Source organism: Zootoca vivipara, chromosome 2 (assembly GCF_965207765.1).
Source record: "Zootoca vivipara chromosome 2, rZooViv2.hap1.1, whole genome shotgun sequence".
Taxonomy (NCBI): Eukaryota; Metazoa; Chordata; class Lepidosauria; order Squamata; family Lacertidae; genus Zootoca; species Zootoca vivipara.
Genome location: NC_142584.1, coordinates 9,356,153 through 9,381,305, shown reverse-complemented (window position 1 = coordinate 9,381,305; position 25,153 = coordinate 9,356,153). Strand labels below are relative to the sequence as shown.

The 25,153-nt window shown below is 47.4% G+C and overlaps 1 protein-coding gene across 5 annotated transcripts in view; it reads right to left on the bottom strand.

The window, feature by feature from the left end:
- The window catches only part of LOC118076802 (unconventional myosin-Ia), a 56,428-nt gene that overhangs the window by 12,181 nt on the left and 19,094 nt on the right, over positions 1-25,153 (bottom strand). For 2 of the 5 annotated variants that reach the window (XM_060272083.2, XM_060272082.2), the window contains exons 9-23: positions 25,041-25,144; positions 22,902-23,049; positions 20,426-20,544; positions 18,834-18,920; positions 16,451-16,516; positions 15,988-16,092; positions 14,755-14,817; positions 12,799-12,999; positions 11,330-11,556; positions 10,701-10,901; positions 9,313-9,406; positions 7,977-8,126; positions 7,072-7,140; positions 3,872-3,958; positions 1,712-1,786 (exon numbers count right to left, since the gene is read on the bottom strand). In XM_060272083.2, coding sequence (XP_060128066.2) covers positions 1,712-1,786; positions 3,872-3,958; positions 7,072-7,140; positions 7,977-8,126; positions 9,313-9,406; positions 10,701-10,901; positions 11,330-11,556; positions 12,799-12,999; positions 14,755-14,817; positions 15,988-16,092; positions 16,451-16,516; positions 18,834-18,920; positions 20,426-20,544; positions 22,902-23,049; positions 25,041-25,144 — 1,796 coding nt within the window. The remainder of the gene's footprint in view (positions 1-1,711; positions 1,787-3,871; positions 3,959-7,071; positions 7,141-7,976; positions 8,127-9,312; positions 9,407-10,700; positions 10,902-11,329; positions 11,557-12,798; positions 13,000-14,754; positions 14,818-15,987; positions 16,093-16,450; positions 16,517-18,833; positions 18,921-20,425; positions 20,545-22,901; positions 23,050-25,040; positions 25,145-25,153) is intronic. The other 3 variants (XM_060272084.2, XM_088661281.1, XM_088661282.1) reach the window with 2 other exon arrangements.

The following is a 25,153-nucleotide window of genomic DNA, read 5'->3' as shown; positions in this document are numbered from 1 at the left end:
CTCCCCTTTTGTGACATGATAGTGATGTAGCAATGATGTATTGATGATGCTGTGTGAACTGTATTCTGGGATACATAGCTGCCAAGTTATCCCTTTTTTAAAGGGATTTTCCCTTATGCTGAATAGGCTTCCTCGCGAGAAAAGGGAAAACTTGGCAGCTATGCTGGGATATGGTGGGAAGTTTTAAAAGTCAATGTCGCCCCATGCTCTGGGTTCTTACTGCTGTTTGAACCTGTTGAGCAACGATAAAGGACTACTACTGACTGCTGTTTTGCTCCAAATTGCTTGGGTGGAATTTCCTTCTTTTACTGACCGCATGGACCCGCAGGGGACTTGTACCCCGATGAGCTGGGCTGTTGAGTGGTCTCTCAACCCAGAATTTTCTTTAACACTGGGCTTGGGTGAACCCTTTTCAGCTTCACCCAGGCCTGGGAAATGCATTGCAGTTTGCCTGCCTATTCAGCCAATGGCAAATTTACTATGTTGTAGGACAGGGGTCAGCAACCTTTTTCAGCCGTGAGTCGGTCCACCGTCCCTCAGACCATGTGGTGGGCCAGACTATATTTTGAAAAAAAAATGAACGAATTCATATGCCCCACAAATAACCCAGAGACGCATTTTAAATAAAAGGACACATTCTACTCATGTAAAAACACGCTGATTCCCAGACTGTCCGTGGACTGGATTGGGAAGGCAATTGGGCTGTATCCGGCCCCCGGGCCTTAGGTTGCCTACCCCTGTTGTAGGACATAGGTAGAAATATAGCTACTGTACACAAAAGAACACCAATTTGTCGCTGCATCTTTCTGATTGTTCATTTAAAGAAGGTAGATTTCCAGGAGGGCTCTGAGTTTTGTTTTGTTTTGTTTTCTGAAAAAGGGGTGGTAGGCCTAATAAGTTTGGGAACCTCTGCCTCAAGGCATCTAATAGGGTCATGTGCACATTATAGTGCGAAGGAGCATTGCTTTTATGACAAACAACTCCTGCTACCACCTCCTCTAGACTGAAAGATGGAAAGGCCAAGGATTGAAGCTGAGACCTTTTTGCATGTAAAGCCATGTGATTTACCACTGAGCTGAGACCCTTGCCCTCAGTAAACCCTGTGGTTAACTCTTCCTTACATAGCACATCCATTGCCTGCCTGCATTGATGCTAACATAGAATCATAGAATCATAGAATTGTAGAGTTGGAAGAGACCACAAGGGCCATCCAGTCCAACCCCCTGCCGAGCAAGAAACACCATCAAAGCATTCTTGACATATGCCTGTCAAGCCTTTGCTTAAAGACCTCCAAAGAAGGAGACTCCACCACACTCCTTGGTAGCAAATTCCACTGCCGAACAGCTCTTACTGTCAGGAAGTTCTCCCTAATGTTTAGGTGGAATCTTCTTTCTTGTAGTTTGAATCCATTGCTCCGTGTCCGCTTCTCTGGAGCAGCAGAAAAACTTAACAACTTAACATTAAAATTTATTGAGTTCTGCTACTCCTCCTCCTCTTCTTCTTCTTCTTTGGCGAACACTCGTAGCTGAGTAAGATTGTCTTCCATAAACATGGTTAGCTCAGTGGGCTAGTACCAATGTCACAGTAAAGGGAGGGGGGGAACTCCTGACAATCAGCACTTTCATTCAAAGGTTTAAAAGCCGTTTCCCTTTTCTTGCTATGTTATTTCTTGCATATAATTTTAGAACTGGGCCAGGAGGAACATACTCACCAGACTCGTGTAGATAAACTTAGTGATACGCTGAGAGGCCCCAGAGCGGAAATACTTCTTGTATTCCTTCCGTGTCTGCAAACAGACAAAAGCCCTGCTTGGTGAGCATGATGAAGTCTAAACAACATCTGAAGAAAAGAAGCTGCTGTGTACCAAATAAAGCCATCCCACTTTGCCTGTTATTGTCTACTCTGACTGGCAGCGCTCTCCCAAGCATCAAGAAGAGACATTTCCCTACCTGGTTCACAAGGCCTCTTTTTAACTGGAGATGCCAGGGGTTGAACCCAATACCTCATGCATGAATAAAAAAAAGTGTGTTCTACTGAGCTATGGCCCTTTCCCACTTTGGAAGCAAAGAGGAAAGAGGAAAAGGCTGAAGAAGTACGAACAAGAAGGCAAGGCACACCCAAGAGGTTTTTGCACAGTGGCAAAAAATAAATAAAAAAATCTCTCACCCACAAAGTTTCCTTTCTGGGACAACCACAACCACAGCTGACAAAAGCAAGGGGTGGGGGTGTCAGCTTTTCTTTCTTTACAATCTCTCAGTAATCCTGAGGTTTGCTCAATAACATTGTAACATTTTTAACAAAGTTATGAGGGGAGACAGTTGGTCTGTGGAAAATCATGTCCTCCCTCAAAGAGGGCACGTGTTGCGGTGCAACCTGGCAACCGAACCCTGTGTTGTGGGTGGGTACAATTGGATAGCCACAACACCCTATTGGTAGGTCCCTTGATGCTGGGTTGAATCAGACCAATGGGACGCCAGCTAAATGGATCAAGGGACCTATATATGCCCATGAACGTGACTCAGAGCCTCCTCTTTTGGTCAGTGCATTGGAACACCCGTCCACCTCTCCCTACTTTTAGGGCTTGTGCGCTTGACCATGGGACGGGCATGGCAGGAATTTCCCCCGCTTGACTGATTGGCTGGTGCCATTTGAGTTTCGCCTGCCGCGTAGCAAATTGTCACAACTTGTAAGGTTGTGGATAGGCTCTGGTTGAGGTGATAGGGATGAGGGAACGCTCTCGCCATCCCTATGTGAAGGGTATTCCGTTAAAGGAATCCAGGGACTCAATGGTTTGGTCAACCCTGCAAGGCGTTGTGCCCGTGCCTGAGTCCAAGGGGACATCTGGGTGGTGGAAATAGCATGTCCCCGGCTTTCCGCCATTCCAGGTGTTCACCCTAGGCTGACCTATGCTGGTGCCCTGGGCCAGTGCTACCTGCAACGGTGCAGGGAGCTAGTCAAACCAGAGCCTATGCAACTACTCACCTGATGTGATCAATAAAGTTGTGGCCTAAATTCTGCCGAAAACCAAACCAAAATTTGAGTCTTGTCTGAATTTATTTATAGGGGGAGGTTTAAAGGTCTGAACACGCAACAAGGTATGCTGCTTTCCGGTTACACCGTTCTTGCTCTGCTCCTTAGCAGAGAGCAGTCATAGTTGAGCAAGGGAGATGAAAATCCAGATTCAGTGGCTGAAGCCACTGCAAGACCCTGTTCTACCTCAACTCAGGTAAGGTTAACCCCAAAGAAACAGAAAATTATGAAGACAGCTTGTGTGTGTGTAAACTCACATACACACACGTGGTTGCAATGTCTGTCAATTCGTATTGTATTGACAAACAGCAAGTCTCTCAAGATGAGAGACAGCATCTTAAATACTTACAAAACTGCAAACTGTAAATTCATAGGATCGTAAAATTGTAGAGTTGGAAGAGACCCCAGGGGTCATCTAGTCCAACCCCCTGCCATGCAGGAATACTAAAAGAGGTACTCTCTCCTACATGTGAGTAAAGTGGGCAGAAATGTCTTTTTTATGAGGCTGCCCTGCTGACGGATGTTTGTGCCTCCTAAAAAACCAAAATGTTTTATCTGTATAGAATGCTCATTTCCTCCCCTTATATGCTGGTTTTTGTAGAATTAAACAAACCGAACAATTAATCAACTTTGTGTAACTTAATGGCTGGCAACCCAGGTAGGAAGGCCTATTCAGAAAAAACTAAGGACAGAAAAACGAAGGGCCCACGAAATAATTCTTTTAGAATTACACCCTGGGAAATGTCATACCATGTGGGTAGATATCCTAGCTATGGACTGCAAATGGATGAGAAAAGTGGTGAAGGGTAATTGACGTGTTCACCAGTGGCATATTTGTTACCTGATAACCTCTCCAGTAAGCAGTAATGATGGTGGCAGCATGATTGCAGCTCTTTTGTTGCTTCAGCTGCCGGAGGAGTTTACGAGACTGTGGAGGAAGGGAGCGGATAGATAAGAACCCCAAAGGAGCCCAGAAAAAAGGGGGAGGGGGGATAGAGAGGCAGGGAAAATCAAATACAGTGTGTTTTTATCCTAGCTGACACAGTAGATCAATCAACAAAAGCTTTAAGTTGATTAATCATTCAGTAGGGAGCATTTTCAACCAATAATGACAATTTTTCATCTATGAGGCTGATATGCTATTTTGTTTCTGGTGAGTGATAGGGAATTCAGCAAAAAGTAAATAAAGTTCTTCCTTCCAACAATGGTTAGTAGTGTGTTTATTTATGTTTTTACAAGAATGTGGAAGAAGGTTATGGATACAAAAGAACCCCATGGCAGTGGAGGTTGATGGGGAAAGAGGCAGGGAGAACCCAAATAAGGTGGGTTTTTTCCTTATAGTGACAAACTTTAAAGCAGCAGATCAATCAACTAAAGCTTTAAGTTGATTAATCAGCAAGCAGTGGTCACTTTCAATCAGGAAGAGCAGTTTTTTCCATCTCTGAGGCTGAAAACGGCACACACCTTTATTGGTTTTTGGGGTACTTAGGTTCTTGCTTATTACTTTTTAACAGGGAATTTAAAGTCAAATGATAAAATGTGGTCTTTCTTTCCAACAATAAGGAGTAGTGTTTGTTTATTAAATTGTGTTACTGTATACATCCAATATGTCATAAAGATACCTAGGTGGAATATGTTTTGTAACATGCATCCATATATAAATCTAATCTAGTAACCAGTTAAAATGATGATCAATTAACTTTTTATTTTATTTTATTAAGAAAAACATTAATTAGTTGACAGCTCAAGCTTATAACATATGGACTGCAACTATGGCATTCCACTTTGCACAGATAAGAGTTTTTTTTACAAAAAATCTCATACAGCAAGCTGCATCTTTCAACAGGAGGGAAAATTCTACACGCAATGTCTTGAAATGTGATACCTATTGCAATAGGGCACTCCAGACATCTTTTTATTGTACATTCATGATGATTTGTGCTCATGATGCTCTCAGGGCAATCACACACCATCTTCAATACTGTCTGCAAAAGTTTTGAGCTAGTCACACTACTTCAGGCTTCCTCAACCTCGGCCCTCCAGATGTTTTGAGACTACAAATCCCATTATCCCTGACCACTGGTCCTGCTAGCTAGGGGCCATGGGAGTTGTAGGCCAAAAACATCTGGAGGGCCGAGGTTGAGGTTTGTGCATATCCCGTAACTTCCTGCTGAAATCCCATTAACTTTTTTGACCACAAATGTTGCGTTTCATTCTGTCCTGGTTTTGTTTTACTGTAGCCCCTTTGGACAGCAATAGAATGGTAGCATTCCGGGGACATCACAGAGCAAACTAAAGCAGAATAAATACACCACTATTTCACTGTTACTGTGTCAATAATATGTTGCAGAGGTAAAGGTAAAGATAAAGGGGCCCCTGACCATCAGGTCCAGTCGTGTCCGACTCTGGGGTTGCGGCGCTCATCTCGCTCTATAGGCCAAGGGAGCCGGCGTTTGTCCGCAGACAGCTTCCGGGTCATGTGGCCAGCATGACAAAGTGCTTCTGGAGAACCAGAGCAGTGCATGGAAACGCCATTTACCTTCCTGCCATTTACCTTCCCGCCAGAAGGTATTTATCTACTTGCACTTTGATGTGCTTTCAAACTGCTAGATTGGCAGGAGCTGGGACCGAACAACGGGAGCTCACCCCGTTGCAGGGATTCGAACTGCCGACCTTCTGATCAGCAAGCCCTAGACTCTGTAGTTTAACCCACAGCACCACCTGGGTCCCTTATATTGCAGAAGACACCCACAATAAAACAGCAGTCTGGAGGGGGCACCAGAGAACCTGTTTATTGAGCAATCATCCTGTTTGCAGAGACATTAGGTGACGCTGCCTCTTTAATTGAGCATTCATTCTAATTTGTTTGCGATGGAGTTAGAACAAGTATTGATCCCACATTTTGCAGTCACGTTCCTTACCGTAAAAAAAATATGATCTTTTGGGGAAGTAGGTTTGTTATGTGAAAGCTCCCAATCAATTATAATTGTGTAACCTCAGTTTGCCACTATGTAATTGAATCCTACCCCAAAATAATAACAGCCTGGAAGTGTGCATAATCATCCGAATTCACCCAAAGAAGCATGCATACAGGAACAAACAGGCAGAGAGTAGGTCCCAGGGTGGGGGGTAGGGGATTTCCCCAAGATCCTTTCTCACAGAAGTGGGCAGTGAAGTTCTATGGGCCCATTGCATGGGCAGTTAATTAAAATCAGTTTAGCTTTATTGGAATCTTATGCTGTTTCACAGCAGTGTAGGCAGAATGAGAGGAGCAGTATTTTCTCAGTCTCCATTGAGCTCAGTTGGAGTGTTTTAACTTGTTTTGCTAGTGTAATGCTACTGTATTGTCACAGGTTGAGCTAAAGTCCGAGACAGCTCAGGATGCCAACTAAGCCCTGTTCCTCCCTACACCCTGCCGCACACAGTCAAGTTTCGGCTCCTGTACATCACCAATACTCCACCAGCATTGAGGTTATGCCACTACGTACAGCATCATTGGTGCAGGAAAAGTCAAAGTCCCCCAACACCACATTTAGTAAAATCCCCATTAAGCTCAATCCAGCACTAGTAATGGAAGATAGAGCTGCCTCGCTAAGACCTACAATTTTCTTGGTCATTACTAATAACATCTCAGACAACATTGGACATCATATATAGTTCTGCCCTGAAAGATTTCCAGTTTGGCATGCACACATGTGCAGTATGTGCATGCATGCTCAATGATTTGAAATGGCAATATAACAAAATCTGGGCAACAGTGTACAAACTTATCATTTCAGCCTCATCTGGCTTACTGTACTTAGCATCTGAGCCCCTGTTAGCAGCTCCTAAGTTGTCTGCAACTGACAAAAAAATTCCAGGCTACTGAAGAATATGTGAGATTTTGTTGCATAAAATGATGATTGAATATATCATGTCAGAACATTAATTTTTTAAAAAAAATCTTGCATATTATTTAATTACTTTGACTATATAACTAACTGATCCCTAGAACCTTTAAAGGCCTGGCCGCAACCATCTTCTGGATGTCACCTGCCTCACCTTCCATCCTCTGACATAAGCCTGGATGAGAAGAGCTGACATTTTCATCTTCCCGTATTTCTTCTTTTGCTGCAAAATAAAATGATCACTTTAGTAGACAGACAGGTCATGAACAAACAGGGTGTCATCAGTGGTGATTCCTGCCCCTTGAGACTGGTAGGGTAGAAGTCCAGGAGGCCAACAGTAGATGGCACCAGAGCAAATGACAGGCAGAGCAAATGACAGGCACGGCTCTTCATAGCCCCCTGGTGGCGCAGTGCACCATGGCGCGGGGGCTGGTAAGCTGGGTGCCGGCCCGGAAAGGAGGGCGCCGCGCGGCAAAGCCGCGCAGAAACCAATTGCACCCTGCGAGGGCGGGGCAGGCGGCGGAGCGATCTCTGCCCCTCAGCACCAGGGCGCGCGATCTGCTCAAGACGGCCCTGAGGCAGGGCCAACTAATTCTAGTTTCATACACACACACACACACACCATCTTCTGACCTCTGCTAAGGCAACAGTCTCAAAGGAGGAGGAAACTGGCAGCCAGATCCACCCGCTTGACTGGTTGTAAGTAAGAAGGCAGCCTTGTGAGGGCTGCCCCTGCCCCCCCCCCTCGTACACTCTGCTGCCATATCAAGGCAGGTTGGAACTTGTCTTGGTGTGATTTTCACCTCTTGCTTTCAATAACTAGAACAAATATGGAATGCAAATATTTCTTCAAACTGCATTGCAAATGCCCTTGTTAAACTGGAGCCAAGTATCACTCTATCTAACAGCCTTCCCCAATTCTCATGGATGCAAGCAAGATAATGATTTAATACTGCCCCATTACTGTCGATCTTGCAAAACACAGAGGACAGTGGGGTCTGCAAGTTAAAAAGCACCCAAGTCTGTAAAATCGTACGCGTATCACTCTCTGCATCTTACCGCATGGCCCCGGTACCAGGCAGAGATAACGATTTGGCTCTTGCGCATCTGTAGAAAGTTCTTGCGGCATTTCCAGGCCCGGAAGGTTGCTTGGATCAGTGCAACCAGCTCCTGTATCCGCTGCTGGCGTCTCTCCTCCAAATAAAAAAGCTGCGAGGGGAAAGGTTGAAAAGCACCAATATAGGGTTCAGACCATGCAAGAAATTACAGCCTGATCTGCATTAACTTTGATCTAAGCTTTGATGTTCCTTCATGCTCCTACCAGACAAATCCTCAGGGCCTAAGAGGTTAAGATTACTTCTTCTGCTCCTTGTATATTTCCTATCCTCAGGTGCCCACATCAACCAAGGGCATTTTGCACGCATGGCAAATAGGTTTGTGTTTTTAAATGGGTTTTGTAAATGCAACTACAGTGAAGGCTACAGTGGCCAGGCCACACATTCAATTGATCTTCTGCAGCCTATCCTACTTTCCCAGTAGACACGTGTGCCACAATCTGTGAATGAGAGGAAGATCACTTCCAGAAAGAGTTGGGGTAGAAATTAAACTCGGTTCACAATGAAAAGCAAATCAAATTTGCACTTTCTGAAACAATATGAGGGCCAAAACACAGCCATCCTTTGAAATTCACACTGATCCAAATTTTGTGGTGTGGTTCACGAAAGTGCGTGATAATAAATATATTCATGAAAATAACATAGACAAAAGGATTATATTAGGGAAAACTGGTTACAAAAATGTGTTGATTTATTGAGCATTCATCCTGATTTGTTTTTATACGTTTTCCCATTAATCGTTTGTTTATCCCACACTTTTCATTGTGTTTTCCATGTCAGTTTCCCAACTGCAAAAAGTCCACTTTTGTTGTCCCCCCCCCCAAGTGGATTTGTTGTGCTAGGGTGATGGATAACTTTGAGCGCACCTAAATTTCCGGTATGCACTTGAATCCCTTTCCACAAAATATTGAAAGTCTGGAAGCATCTATAGACGAATATGGTTGGCTATGCAGTGTGATGACATATATTTTGTCATATCTTTCAGTTTGTAATCACGGGGCGGAAGGAAGAAGCATCAGTAAGAGAGGGGAATGGCACTACAGAAGCAGGAGCCTGGGGAATAAAAGGCAACTAACACGCACAGATAGAGAGAAAGGGTGAATATCTGTACAGTCTTAGGGTTTGGGGAAAGAAGCTTGCACTCCACTGAAATCTCTTTTTGCAACCTTAAGTGAAAAATATTTGGTGCAACCCTAGGAGCAACATTCATTCCTCCCACTAACTCTAGAAGAGCTGGTAACCATTGACCTCCCCTCTTGGTCCTCACATCAGTCGCTCACCGTGCGTGGCGTGCGGATGAAGATCTTGGTGTGTCCATATGCCAGTTCTTTGGAGTCAATGGGCAGACTGCTCAAAAGGGCTTGAACACCATCCCTGCACCAGAAAGGGGAGCATAAGAGATCAGAGATTGCCTAGCCACCACCTGGGCTCACTCTTAATTGGTTGGGAAGGCCACTCTGTGTGTGGGGTGTGTGTGTGTGTTATTGTCCATGTGCCTAATGCCAAGCAGCACTGCAGGTCTCCACCACAGACCAGGTCACCCAGCTGGTACAAGCCTGTAACATCCAAAATGCTTATGCCTAGGAGAGCCTGTGTATGTACACACAGTGGGAAGCTGCAAAGTGGGGTGTCAGGAGCCAGAGTCAAGTGTGTAGGTCAGCAATGAAAACAGAGTGTGAATGAAGTTAACTCTTTACTCAAAGTTACAGGTAGGTAGCCGTGTTGGTCTGCTGTAGTCGAAACAAAATTAAAAAAATTCCTTCCAGTAGCACCTTAGAGACCAACTAAGTTTGTTATTGGTATGAGCTTTTGTGTGCATGCACACTTCTTCAGATTCACACGAAATTTACACACATGTGTATCTGAAGAAGTATGCATGCACACGAAAGCTCATACCAATAACAAACTTAGTTGGTCTCTAAGGTGCTACTGGAAGGAATTTTTTTTCTTTATTCAAAGAAACTAAAACAGTGCAGGACAGTAATCCCAACTCCAAAAAGACAGTTGCAAGGACCAAAGATCCTCACCTTCCACTGCTTCCTAAGTCCCCTCCTCAGCAGGGTTTTTGCCAAGCAATCGTAGACTGTCCATGCACAATCAACCTCTGCTCTGCTCTTTTCATTTCTCTGCATGTTCCAAGAGACCGGGGTGGTGAGGGGAGCTGGTTGCAGCAGGAGGGGGAGACTCTGGATTCTTCAGCAGCCTACCCCATACCTGCCTCTTGGCCCCCCTCCTCTCCAGCCTCTGATCCTGGACACTCTCCCCCAACCTCCCCCTGCCCACTAAACCCTGCTTCTAACACCTCCTCCTCCCAGTCTTCTCCCTCTAACCATTCATCGTTGTCCCACCACCAATCCCCTGCCTTTGCGCTTTCTTGCCTTGGGAGTTCCCCAGCTGCTGCCTCCCACCACTCCACTGCAGCCAGTCAGTCCATGATGTGAGATGACCCTCCAAAACCACCTGCATCTGTCCCCATCACCACACAAATGTGCTACATGTTTCCTTTCCAAGCAAAGCCTAGCCCAGCGGCTGGGGATCTCGCCCCCAGGAGCCAAATGCAGCCCTCCAAGTTTCTCTCTCTAGCCCCATATCAGCATTTTTAAACCCTCAGATGAGTCCACTATATGGATGGCAACCACTCCAGCACATCACAGTTTCTGTGCCCTACCTGGCGCTGCCTTTCCACTTTGGCCAAGTTTCCTTGGAGAGCATCTTGTAGCGCTCCAAACATGGGTCATAGAGCTGCCGATAGGCATAACCAGCCCGCCGAACACGCACGTTCTCCAACAGGCCAAGGTAGCGCACCTGTGTCCGAACCAGATCATCTGTGAACACAGCAGCCTTTTTGGTGTCATTGGGCTTGATGCACCTGCAGCAAAGAGGACATCCTTATTGAGTGAGATTACTCTCTCATCTCTGTCAGGAAACTGGCTGGATCCAAAGATACCGGTAAGTCTACTAATAGCCTCATACCTAGCAATGCTTGGGAATTCTGAGACGTAAAAAAAATCAGTGCAACCTTTAAAGGTTCAGTTCATCATCTTTAGAAAAAATGGTGCTGAATTGTATCTAAACAAAGATGAAAGCCTGCTCCTTGATACTAGGAACCATCACACAAAATTTTGTTATGAGATCTTAAGAAATGTCCGAATGCACATAGAACAATCAACTTTCCAAAATAAATAGATGTATATCCAGTTTCTCTCTCTCTCTCTCTCTCTCTCTCTCTCTCTCTCTCTCTCTCTCTCTCTCTCTCTCTCTCTCTCACACACACACACACACACACACACAAATTACCTGATGTAATTAGGGTTCTTAGAATAGAGATTCTTCATGAGGGTGGCCACAGAGGCTTTGAACTGTGAACCAGCAGTGGGTGGACGCTTGAGTGAGGCTTTTTGGGGGTCCCCTTCAGGGAAGAGGCTGCGCAGGAGCACGTGTTTGGCCTTCCACATGGCTTGTGACAGGTCTCTAAAGAGCAGGTCATTGTTCTTCTCTATGAATCCAACCACATTGTAGGTCACCTGAGGTGGAGAAGACTCAGTGCCTAAGTAGTTCTCAGATACATTCTTAGTGAACACAGTGCATCACCCATTGATAGAGGCACATAGAAGGGAAGACTTCAAGTTGAAGATGAGAGAACAGACACATTCAGAGGAAACAAAGTGCTTTGGCCCACAACCCAACTCCCACGCCGTTGTGGTTCCCAAGGGCCTCCCAACCTTTCTGTCTGTGCTAAAGTCCTTCTTAGAAAGTCAAGTTTCTCCTAGGACTGTCCAATTCTCCTTTTACTCAAGGGAAATCCACCACTACACCTTGCAGTATATTTTGCCCACCTGGGACTAAGGTAGTAAGCCTGGTCTGCACCACCTCAGACTACAAAATAGAATAAAAATAAAAATGACATATTTATCCACGTAATAAACTAGCATGCATAGCTGCCAAGTTCCGGCCTGAGAAATATGGGACTGGACCGGAAGTAGCAGACAGGAAGTAGCACTGCCGCCATTTTGGAACTGGGCGGAGCATGCTCAGAAGCTACTTTTGATGCTGCTCTGCCCTGTTCCAAAATGGCCGCCACACCAGAAGTCGCGCTGCAGCCATTTTGGAACTGGGCATAGCAGCATCAAAAGTCGCTTCTGAGCATGCTCCGCCCAGTTCCAAAATGGCCACTGCGCCAGAATAAACCGGGGGGAAACAAAAAAAATCCATTTTTTCAGCTGGGAACAGCTGGAAAAACGGGGGTTTCCCGGGGAATACGGGAGACTTGGCAGCTATGCTAGCGTGTTCAAGAGAAGGTTAGGCTGAAAGCCTTCTCCCTAATTATATCTTGTCTTAATCCCAAGGTTGTGGGTTCGAGCCCCACATTGGGCAAAAGATTCCTGCATTGCAGTCCAACTCTGCAATTCTATGTTTCTATGATTCTATAAGACCTGGTGGGTCTTCGCGAGGGATTTCACATGGAGGGAGCTCCACAGTTCAGAAATACTTCTCTGCGTGCTGTCATGCAGCAGTAGCTTCCTTCACCTCACATGCTCCCCATCACATTTCCCAAACCATTCCAAGGGATTCAGGCACTTCAGCTTTAGGAAACCATATTTTAACCAAGGGGTGGTAGCTAACCTTTTCCAGCTGAAGGTTCTCCACCTTTCCAAGGGCTACATGCCAGCACAGCAGGGGAGCTACTCCTGCTCTAACCCCCGCACTCCCCAAACAGACCCCTCCTTCATTTCACATTTTTGAGAAAGACTCCTAGCACCAATTACCTTGCCAGCATAGTGGTGAATACGGAAGCAGTTCGCATGCAAGCTGTTGTCCATGATATGCTTGTTATTCTGCGTGACCCTGCTCTCGTAGCGTTGGTGTCCCTTGTAGACTTGGTTGAGTTTGTTCAGGAATGTGGCTTCGTTCACCTCGCCCGGGCGAAGGCACTCCTCATCCAGCATGGCCAGGATCCCACCTTTGCCCTGCGGAAAGAAGGAACACTTAGAACACTGCGGCGGAGGCTGGTCCACTAGGGCAAATGGGGCACTACCCCGCCAACCTCAGTCAGCCAACGCAATTTCTCATACAAAGTTTGCTACGCGTTTAACCGAAATGTTTCTTCGATGTGTCTAGATCCAGTCTAGATCATGGTATTCTTCTCCACTGTGGTGAGAAGTGTAACTGCATTTCCACTTTAATTTTAGTTAGTATTTTCCAGATTGGCATCTATACACATTAATAAGCAAATCCACGTTTTATGCAAATCTGTCTCTTCCTTTGCCCTCTGTTTATCATAAGCGGTTATGATAACACTTCACAGGGAGTAAGGCCCACTGAACTCAGTGGAGCTTACTTCTGAGCAAGCAGGCATGGGATGTCTTCAACTCTTTCAAATGCCTGCTCTTCTCTTTGCCTTCTCCTTGCAGATGCAGTTTTTTTTTTAAAAAAAACCAACAGATCATGGTTGCTGGCCTTTCCAATTCCTCCTCCACAGCCCTTCTTTCTGCTGTGTTAGCCTGTCTCCTCTGGGGCTTGTTTTTCTTTTCTTTTCTTAAAAAAAAAAAGCCATCTGTTTGTGAAGCGCTCAGCCCACTGAAGAGAAGGGCAGGAACCTAAAGCAGTTTTCTTTTTGTGAAAGGCAAGGCTGTGTTATTTGGCCTCCTTCTCCACCACTCCACTTACACACACACACACACACATGGCTGAAGATAGATTCATGCAGGGCTGAGTCTTGACCCTTGCTGGCACTCATAAAGCACTGGACAGAAATGAGTGCAGAGAAGCCAGATTATCTACACCGAAAATGCTAGAGTGCACCGGAGTAGTGAAAGAAAAAGGAGGCACTGGGTGAAGGGAGGCGGTGGTGGGAAAGGAAGGGTGGAATTTGCTGAGCAAAAGACTGGGCGGTGGTTGTTTTGGTCACAGTAACCCAGCAAAAGACAGCTATTGAAAACCAAGAGGTGTGAGGACTTCACCCTGCATGGAAACATTGCCAACCACTCTGTTAAGTTTTTATTGTGTGTGCTGGGCAAAGTGAGAAGGCACTCTGCGCATACTCAGAAGCACTTTTCCCACTTGAGACAATGCTTTAGACCAGTGTTTCCCAACCTTGTGCCTCCAGCTGTTTTTGGACTACAACTCCCATCATCCCTAGCTAGCAAGACCAGTGGTCAGGAATGATTGGAATTGTAGTCCAAAAACATCTGGAGGCACAAGGTTGGGAAACACTGGTTTAGACTACTGAAACCTGCCACAAGCTGGGAAGCCACTCCTCAACCTCCTCAGCACTGCTCACCCCCCCCCCCATGGGAACGTCTCTGATTACATCTATCCTGGGCAGTCTCCCCTCCAGGGCCTGAGCACACCCACACCTGCTAAGATTCAGCAAAGGGTTTGCATCACATGCAGCTGAGGCCATGGGGTTATTCAGCCTCCTTGTCCACCTTGTTCTACCTGTCTTGTGCCTAGTTTTTCATTTGTTCTGCCACTTTCCCTGGGGAAACCTGCTGTTTACCTCTGAATCGGAACAAACATCAATCCGCAGAAAAACTTATTGATGTTTGTTCTGATTCAGTGGTGGCAGCAGGACAAGCGGAAGTGTGGATGAGCCCTTAGGGACACAACATAAGCACTGGAAGCAAAGAAAGGCTCTGCAAGGGATGAGGTCTTGGATTTATGGGATTACAAATCTTCTTTCTCTCCCCACTTTATTCACCATTGCTCCCAAAACAACTTACATCCTCTATCAAGTTGCAGATTATGCTGTTATCGAAAAAGTCCACAGGAGTCCAAGCGATGCCCTGGGGGTGGGGAGAAAGCATGTTATTAGCAGGGAAAGGGAGGCCCACAATGTGGCTTTCATCACTACTGCTTACCAAAGTGCTACAGGAGCGTGGCAGGGTGGAGAAGAAGAGGAAGAGGAAGAGGAAGAGGAAGAGGAAGAGGAAGAGGAAGAGGAAGAGGAAGAAGAAGAAGAAGAAGAAGAAGAAGAAGAAGAAGAAGAAGAAGAAGAAGAAGAAGAAGTAGTTTGGACTTGATATCCTGCCTTTCACTCGCCTTAAGGAGTCTCAAAGCAGCTAACAATCTCCTTTCCCTTCCTCCCCCACAACAAACACTCTGTGAGGTGAGTGAGGCTGAGAGACTTCAGAGAAGTGTGGCTAGCCCAAGGTCACCCAGCAGCTGCATGTGGAGAAGCGGGGAAGCGAACCTGGTTCACCAGATTACGAATCCACCACTCTTAACCACCCTGCCACGCTCCACACTCGCTGGGTGGTTGCAAAGCTCCACGACCACCCTGGCAGGAGTGCCAGATTGACTCCACCACTGCAGCTCCAAACTCACTGCCCAATCCCATCAAGCGGCAGGGATGTGGCACCACCTCACTGCTCCTGATATGAGTTGTAGTAGTCTAACAGCATCCGGGCGGGGTCCAGAACACAGGTTCTCAGCTCACCCTGTCCAGTTAGGCATCCTGGCTCTCACTCTGCCCAACCAGATGCTTGAGAAGCCCACAGGTAGGACATTAGCACAAAAACTCTCTCCCCTTTGGTTGTTCCCTAGTAAATGGTATTCAGAGGCATGCAGCCTCTGCTCCTGGAAGTAGAATATGGTCGTCATGAATGATGACTAGTAGCCACTGACACCTCCTCTTGCAGACAGGAAAAGGGCTTTCACATAACAAAGGTTAGTTTTGGACAGGAAACCCATTCTGTTCTAACACATGAACAGGACTATCTCAACTAGCCCCCCCCCAACCAATATTATGCACCCCCCTTTACATACTACTGTGTGCCATATTTATATTTTACTATAAAATACAATTGCTTCCCTGATCTTATGGTGAATCCTAGAGGCTATTGGCACCTGTACATTTAAAGCTATTTGTACCTGCACTGTTTGTTTCTTTGTACAAACTATTATATTAATATCCCTGCCTATGAACCAGGCTTGGCTCTGGCAAAATTGTCTACCTCCCGAATGTACTCCTCTTGCTCCTCCTTCAGGGTCAGCAGGATGAAGATTTGCTGCAGCTTCTCGTTGCAGTAATTGATAATGAACTGCTCAAAGCTGTTGTCCTACAGAGAGGAGATGCGGGGGGGAAATAGAAACTTTGAAAGCAAAAGAGCCCCGGGTAAAGGATGGGTGCATCCTAGATCGACTCCCACCTATAAAACCCTGACCATATCCCCTAAGCCTGACTCTCAGCCCTGACGTCTCCTTGCAACATACTGTAAATCCAGTTCATGTTTGTGCTCCTCCGTTTAATACACATAAACAAGACATGGAAAGGTAGAGAGGTTGCACACATAACACATGAACATGCACCTTCTCATATCTGAAGGCACCAGCCTGCCCCAGAATCAAACCCACTTGCCAAGATCCTGACCAAATCTCTGCCTTTAGAAGCAAGGACCAGGAATAGCCACTACTCACCTGAAAAATCTCAAAGCCATAAATATCCAGGACACCCATGACTTTCTTGTGCTCAGTCGTTGTCACCTAGAAGAAGAAGAAGAAGAAGAAGAAGAAGAAGAAGAAGAAGAAGAAGAAGAAGAAGAAGAAGAAGAAGTCCTAAAAGCACTCACACTTTCCAGTCTTCATTGGGGATAGTTACAATCTCGTTTCTGTCTTCCTAATCATGAATACATATATTTTCCATTTTTTTTTTGCCAGTGCCTACATGAATACCGTGTTTCCCCTTTTTTAAGACACCGTCTTATAACTTTTTTTCCTCAAAAAAACACACGGTGGCTTATTTTCAGGGGGTGTCTTTTTTTTTAAGTGCTGGTACAACTGGGTCCCACTGGCTCAGGACACTCGGTGCTCTCTTCCGCGCACATTATAAACACCACACTCTAGCCTACTGTGCTATCCAGGTTTTGCTGTCAACCAGGCTGGCAGCAGCTCTCCAGAATTTCAAACTTGGGGGTACCTGGGGGTTAAACCTGGGATCCTTCTGCTCCCCGGGCTCTCTCACGCCGGCCGAGGAATGAGGAGGGAGGCCGTGACCCGTCCCGCTCTGAGATGCTTGTGAGGGAAGCGCGAGGGGGACGAGGCTTGGGCCCATGCCCCTGGCGTGCGCGCGCGGCTGAATGACGAGCCGAAGCGGAACCTTTTCTCTGTGGGGGGGGGGAGACGCGCGCAAACACACACACACACACACACACACACACACACACTGAGAGAGAGACACGCACAGGGAGAGAAAGAAAGAGACGCGCGCACACACACACACACACACACACACAGAGACGCACGGGGGAGAGAGAGAAAGAGACGCGCGCACACACACACAGAGAGAGACGGACGCACGGGGGAGAGAAAGAAAGAGACGCGCACAAACACACACACAGAGAGAGACGGATGCACGGGGAGAGAAAGAAAGAGACGCGCACAAACACACACACAGAGAGAGACGGATGCACGGGGAGAGAAAGAAAGAGACGCGCACAAACACACACACAGAGAGAGACGGACGCACGGGGGAGAGAAAGAAAGAGACGCGCACAAACACACACACAGAGAGAGACGGATGCACGGGGAGAGAAAGAAAGAGACGCGCACAAACACACACACAGAGAGAGACGGATGCACGGGGAGAGAAAGAAAGAGACGCGCACAAACACACACACAGAGAGAGACGGATGCACGGGGAGAGAAAGAAAGAGACGCGCACAAACACACACACAGAGAGACGCACGGGGGGGGAGAGAGAGAGACGCGCGCGCGCGCGCACACACACACACACACAGAGACGGACGCACAGGGAGAGAAAGAAAGAGACACGCGCACACACAGAGAGCGTGCGGCTGCAGCACACACAGAGAGCGTGCGGCTGCAGCGCTCACGAAGCAGCGCTGCACTTAGGGGAAGATGGCCAGGGAGGGGGGCTGCGGGGTCAAGGCAATGCGTGAAAGGGAGGGATGGCGAGGAAGAAGTGGGGAGTGAAGTGATCGGGGCTTTAACATGCCCGCACGCGCAAAAGGGAGGCTCGGAATATGGAGATCGGTTCTGGCTGCTTCTCTTAAAGTGCCGCAAGTAACGAGCCTCTCTCTCTTTCCTCCTGCCGCTCGTGCCCTTGGTGCTTCGTGCGGCGCTGCTTCACGCTTTGTCAGCGCTGCAGCCGCCACCGCTTCTGGGCACCCACCCGACCCCGCAGGCTTCCTCCTCCTGCCGCGGCCGGCATTGCAGGAGCTGGGTCCTGCTGGCTGGTGCTCCGTGCGGCACTGCTGCACGCTTTATTGGCACTAAAGCAGCCACCGCCGCTTCCGGGCACTGACCCGACCCGGCAGGCTTCCTCCTCCTGTCGCGGCCGGCATGCTGGGTCCTGCTAGCTGGTGCGGAAGTATGGCTTATTTTCGGGGTATGTCTTATAGCTCTCAAATGGTTAAAAACCCTGCCATGGCTTACTTTCTGACTACGTATTAAAAAAGGGGAAACACGGTATGTATCAATTAGCTCAATCCCACCCTTACTCCAAAGCAGCATAATATGGCAGGGGTGGTTCTCCAGATGTTGGTGCTACTCTTTGATTCCAGTTGACATCAACCTTTGCCAGAATGCCTAATGGGATGATGGGGATATGGTCTAGCAACACCTAGAAGGCCACAAGTACTCCACCCCCCACCCCCCATGTATAGGTTCTCTCACTAAGCCAGGTAAGAAAAGAAGGGAATGCTTGTGAATGATAATACCCACATTAATTCTCAAACCAAGGGTCGTCGCTGAGTCCTAAACCACTGCAATAATACATTGGATGTTAAACTCATTTTCACGGTTTTAAGTCAGATGGATCATATCCACTGCACACACTCACTTTGATGCTCTCATTGATCCTGTTAACAAGCCAGTTAAATAGCCGGTTATAAACGTTCTTTGCCAGGGCATCCCGCACATAGTAACCCTAGGAAGCAAGACAGAGACTGTTAGACCATGAAACACACAGCCCGTTCAGGAAGCTGACAGCCCTGGGCCAGAGTGACAGCCACTGCCTTGGGAAGAACTCAGCCCTAAAGCTCCCAGATCAGAACTATCCTGGATTATAGCTATCTGATTGGGGCATGCTTTACACATCCTAAGTATACTGGTCCGAAACCTGACTTAGAATCATCACTGTAACTTGTAAAATCATGATAATTAATGGCTGCTGTACAGAACTGCCGTTCCTAGAATTGTTTGAAAGGAGAAGGTATGACGACCGGGGGGGGGGGGTAGGGATGTCAGAGAGTTCCATCAGAAATGGAAAATTGAGCAGAAATGGTCACAATTTGCATGTTCAACCACAGTCAAGAATTGAAATCATGCAAGTGAATATGTGTGTTATCCACTATGATCGGTTTTTCAGTCAGCGAATGTTACAGCAATAATTATACCATATTGGCCTGAATATAAGCCTCACTTTTTTTTCCAAATTCCGACTGTGAAAAGCTAAAGTGTGGCTTAAATTCACAACCTTACAAAAATTGGCTTTTACAATATCGCTGCTGAAACAGACATACGGTAAAACAGAACGGGTGTGAGTGCCTGCAGAATTTTAAGGGAGCAGCTTATATTTGGGTATTGTCTTTCTTTTTCTCTCTCCACCCCCCCCCCCCGAATTTTAAAGGTGCGGCTTATATTCAGGCCAATAAGGTATTATTTTCTGCCTTGTTTTTGATGTTTCCCTTCTGTCACAATGCACTGAAGTTAATTGCAAAATTAACTACATAATTAATTATGTTAGTTTTGAGCATAACTGCTAGCAACATAAAAAATGTAGGATTGGCCGGAAGCTGAACTGCAGTGAAACAGAAACAGTGCTGATTGCAACAATCACAGGATGGGACAGAAATCACTGCATCCTTACACCCCTAATTTCAACATCTGCTGAAAGACTCAATATTGTCTACACTGATAGGCAACAACCCTCCAGGATTTAATGCAGAGGCCTCTCCCAGCCCTACCTGGGAGTTTGGGATATGAACCTGGACCCAGAAAATAGTCTAACACTGAGCTGTGGCTCTGCTCTCTTCCATAAAGAGAGTGCCACCTGCAAGAGGGCCCTGCTCCCTGTAGCTATAAGGCTAACTTCAGACTCCTGCACCTTGGCATTTTTCTACTGGAGAAAATGAGTTAGCACACCAGTGCTGATATGTCTGCAGTGGGATGCAAAACACAGATTCTAGCATGCAGCAGAATATGTACATAAATGACCTGCCACAGTATGGAGTGGCTGGTAAGAAAAACATGAGCAAGACGGTTATTGAGACCTCCACCCATTGAACTGGTTCAGAGGACAGGCTTGAGCCTCTATGAAACAGGTTGTGTTTTTTTTAAAAAAAATGGAATGGAAATGCAGCAGAACCAACATTTTTGCACGGGAACTAGTGACCTACCGAAAATCTGCATGCACCTCAGCTCCACACTCACCTGTGAGACCGTCAGTGTTGTCACCACCTTCTCCTGATGGGCCTCCACTGTGCGAGAGCACAAAGCCTGCTCCAGGGCAGTTTCACTCAATTGGATCAGCTGACAGATCTCCCGCACTACTGCAAAAGCAAAGCGGGAGGTGAGTTCCTCTCCCTGGTACTGGAGACACATTGCAATGCAAAGAAATCAAAGCAGGGAGGCTCAGTGGGGATCGGCAGGAGTTACCCAAGCTCAGGCTGCCTTATACCAATTACTGTTCCATTCATTCTAGTGGGCAGGGATGGACAACTTGCCCATTTCAGCTGTTCTCAGTCTTGTTCTCCACATTTCTACATCAGTCTGGATTACTCCCCTCCCCCTACAGTCCTTGTAAAAATTTGCCAGCATTTTAGTGCATAAAAATTATGGAAGGTTGTAGACAAAATATATGGTAGGCATTTGATCTACAACCTTCCATAATTTTTATGGTGAGCAATTTCCCCAAAAACAACAGATTCTTGAAAACTGTTTTTACAAATATGTGCCTTCTTATGCACACCTTCCCCCAATTTGTGCATTTGTTAGCAGCACCGAAGTGACCTCCCTGGAGCACAAGCCTGGGCAATGTGTATGGAAGCCCTGAGCTGCCCAGATGATGAGACCTTGCACTTGGCCTCGCTGATGTGGTCCAAAGGAAGGCAGCGCAACTGGTTTGGCACCAGCTTGGATGCAGGAGTTGCCAGAAGGAGGCATACAAGGCACCACCCACCTATCTCAGGGACTTCACTTTGGATTTGTGTAGAGCAGGCTTCCTCAAACTCAGCCCTCCAGATGCTTTTGGCCTACAATTCCCATGATCCCTAGCTAGCAGGACCAGTGGTCAGGGATGATGGGAACTATAGTCTCAAAACACCTGGAGGGCCGAGTTTGAGGAAGCCTGGTGTAGAGTTTACTCCTTAGCCTTTTCTTCTCCCAAAGATACCCCACAAGGCAGCAGAGGTTTAGGATCAGAGTCTTCCTTCACCTCAGTTAGAAGATCAGTAACAGCAGACAGCTTTTCCCTGAAATGTTGTTTGCCTGCTATTATTTTTATTCCTGCCACATGCAGCAGTTTGTGGAGGGAACTTGCAAAGTGATGATGTCCCATTGGATTACTAAATGTTGCTAAATGGTACAGGGCAGCTGATGTTCCAACTGTATTTAGCAAAAACCCTTTTAATTCTAAACCCATTGTGGCACCCTGGCCACCGTGTGTATCATACCATGGAAATGAGACTATTAAGCCAATGGTATGTGGCTGCATCCCCTTCATGGATCACTGCCTTGTCGTGGCGAAGGGGCTTGAATAACTCCAAGAAGCTATGAGCTATGCCGTGCAGGGCCACCCAAGATGGACAGGTCATAGCCAAGAGTTTAGACTAAGTGTGATCCACCTGGAGAAGGAATTGGCAATCCACTCCAGTATTTTGCCAAGAAAACTCCATGGACATAAAAAAGGAGAAGCTTCGAGAAGAAAGTGAGTATCCAAGGCATGCTCTGGTTCATGGGGTCATGGGCATACCCAGGATCAAAACTAGGGGGGGGGCAGGCAAGCCACGGGGCCCGGCCACGCCCGCCAGCCACCCGATTGGCTGGCTGGCAATGACGTGGCCGGGATTCCCCAGGAGGAGGCGTCAACGTCCACGCCCCCCGGAGGGGAGGGGGTAGTCACCCCAAGAGAGAGACCGAGAGGAGCCTGGCGAAGGTGGCAGGGAGGAGGAAATGCGCGTTCGCTCTCTCTCTCTCTCGCACACAACACAACTCAAGTGCTTTCTCTCCCGCCGCTCCTCAGACTCGCTCCGCTCCACTCCTGCTGTGAATGCCAAGTTGCAACCACCGATTGCCGCCGAACTTGCCCACAAGTACAAGGGCGAAGAGGGCGAAAGGAGCCGCTGCAGCAGGCTCCTCTAGCTAACCTCTTCCTCCTCAGTGAGGAACGGTCGCTCCGGAGCCCGATCCTGTGGCAGAGGCGGCCGTGGCGAAGCGCGCGCGTGCACACACACCTCCCCGCCGAAGCAGCTCAGGAGCCGAGTGAGAGGGGAAAGAGGTGGGAATGCGCGCTGCCTCCTCGCGCGATTGGCTGGCTATGATATCCACACCCGCCACCCCCCCCCCAGGGGAGGCAGCGGTCACGCAGTTCTCCACAACCACTTTTCCCCGCCAGCCACTTTTTGCACTGAAAAAAAAAACAGTGCAATGCTACAGCTCGCTGCATGAGCTGTAATTTATACATTTTCCCCCTTCCTTTTTAGCTTCTGGGGGGCAGCTGCCCGCCTGGGTACGCCCATGCATGGGGTCATGGAGAATCGAACATGACTAAGATGACTAAACAACAAATGTGGCTGCATGCACCTGGGGAAAGATCTGGTTCTCAAAATCATGAGCTACCATGGGGCAATCAGCCCTGCACCACACTTTGCATGATAATCATGGAGATGACCCATCCTGCCCTGCTGACCTTTGTCATCCTCGATTCCACAAGCTTCTGCTCCACTGGCCTGAAATTGCTGCCCCAGCTTTATGTTGCCAAGTTTGAGGACGACAGCTGCCACCTCCAGCACCGCTGTGATCTCTGATGGGGAGAAGCCAATGGCTCGCATAGCATCCTTCAAGAAAAGCAGCATTAGGGAACAGGGTTAAACACAGGAAAGCCCTCAGGTGAGCTCCCTATGGACCAGAGCAAAGCCTTCTGCACATGAGCATGTTGAGATCCGAGGCAAAACCCAATTATACTTTCAGGGCCAAAAATGGATGTGAAAGGGAAAACAATCTGGCGGTGCTCTCAGGCAGATGTTTAATATGATATCAGTGCTCCTTATCTGTCCACAAGAGATTCCTCCATACTCCCTCCCCCCATTTAATCTGGGTTTCCTCTTTCTGGGGGAAATTCAACAAAACTGCTGCCAGCTTCCTATTTGCAATATCTCAATGACCCATTTGCAACATTAAGCCCCTGTCTCTGAAAGCACTCTGGTTTACTAGAGAGAAGGATTTGGGTTGCAAAGGTTCTAATATGCCACAGGGCAGGTCTGTGGATTCACAGAAATATACAAGTGGGACTTGCAACAGAATGCTGTTATGTGGTGTGCTTCTGTTCAGGGTTCCAGTCACCCATGCATCTTTCCAGGATAGTCGCCCCCCCCCACATTTCCCCCCCCCCAGTTTTACACACATACACCAACCTTCAGTGAGAATTTCATAGCCGCTGAGCATGCTCATACCCAAGAGGCAAGGTGAGGCAACTGCCTCAGGCAGCAGGATCCCCAAGGGGCATCAGATCCCAATGTCAATCTTTATCCCCCCCCCATTCCTGATTTAGATCGTCACTCACCCCTACTTCCCTGGTGGGGGCAGCACCATTTTGTTGTTTGCCTCAGGTGTCAAAATGTCCGGTGCTGGCCCTGCTCATACTTCATGTTGTGGTGTTCTCTATGTCTCTCATTTGTACTTCTATAAACCTTGGGTTCCACTAAGAGCTAGTCCACACTTCTGCTTGTTCCCATGCCAAGAAAGCATGGGTCCAGCGGTTGTCCTATGTTTTCTAGGCATGGGTCTGAGCAGTTCTGCTTCTGCCCTATTGCTTTACCCCAGAAAACCTGCTCTTTAGCGCTAAATTGGAACAAATGGCAATATGTGGAAACCCCAATTGCCATTTGTTCCGATTCAGTGCTAAAACGCAAATTTTCCTGGGGGAATAGTGATGGAGCGAATGGAAGTGTGAATGAGCCCTAAGTCCAGACCTTCCAAGTGTCCCTATTTTCCCAAGACAGTCCCAGATATACAGAAGCCGTCCTGGTTTCTGATTTGATCCCAGAATGTCCCACTTTTCCATAGGACGACCCTATTTTCATCAGAGAAATGTTGGAGGGTATGGAGTTATGCAACCCCCTGAGCCATGGAGATAAGTAACTATAGAACCTTTAGAAGGCACCTAAAGGCAGCCCTGTGTAGAGGGTTTTTTTAAAATGTTTTATTATGTTTTTATATATGTTTGAAGCCGCCCAGAGTGGCTGGGGCAACCCAGTCACATGCGAACAGGACATCCCTATTTTCTTCCAAGAAATGTTGGAGGGTAAGTCTTCAGAAAACACCCTCCTGTGCATGGCTGCATACATATAGGTTAAAGGTAAATGGACCCCTGACCATTAGGTCCAGTCGTGACCGACTCTGGGGTTGTGCGCTCATCTCGCATTATTGGCCGGGGGAGCTGGCGTATAGCTTCCAGGTCATGTGGCCAGCATGAAAAAGCCGCTTCTGGCAAACCAGAGCAGCACATGGAAACGCTGTTTACCTTCCCGCTGTAGCGGTTCCTATTTATCTACTTGCATTTTGACGTGCTTTTGAACTGCTAGGTTGGCAGGAGCTGGGACCAAGCAACGGGAGCTCACCCCGTCACAGGGATTCGAACCGCCGACCTTCTGATCAGCAAGCCCTAGGCTCAGTGGTTTAACCACAGCACCACCTGGGTCCCTAGCAACATATAGGTTACATGAGGACAAAAATCACCACCATTGCTACCACTACTATATATTCTGCCACTCACAGACCAGTGCAATTTATACCCCAGACTCACTGTGGAACAAAGCACAGCTCATACCTGAACAGCTCTGAAATTGGTGGCGTCATCCATACCATGCAGGCTTGAGGCCTCCCTGTTGAGGTAACCATAAAGGCGGCAGTCTCGTTGCAGCTTTAGCTGTCCTGTTGAAG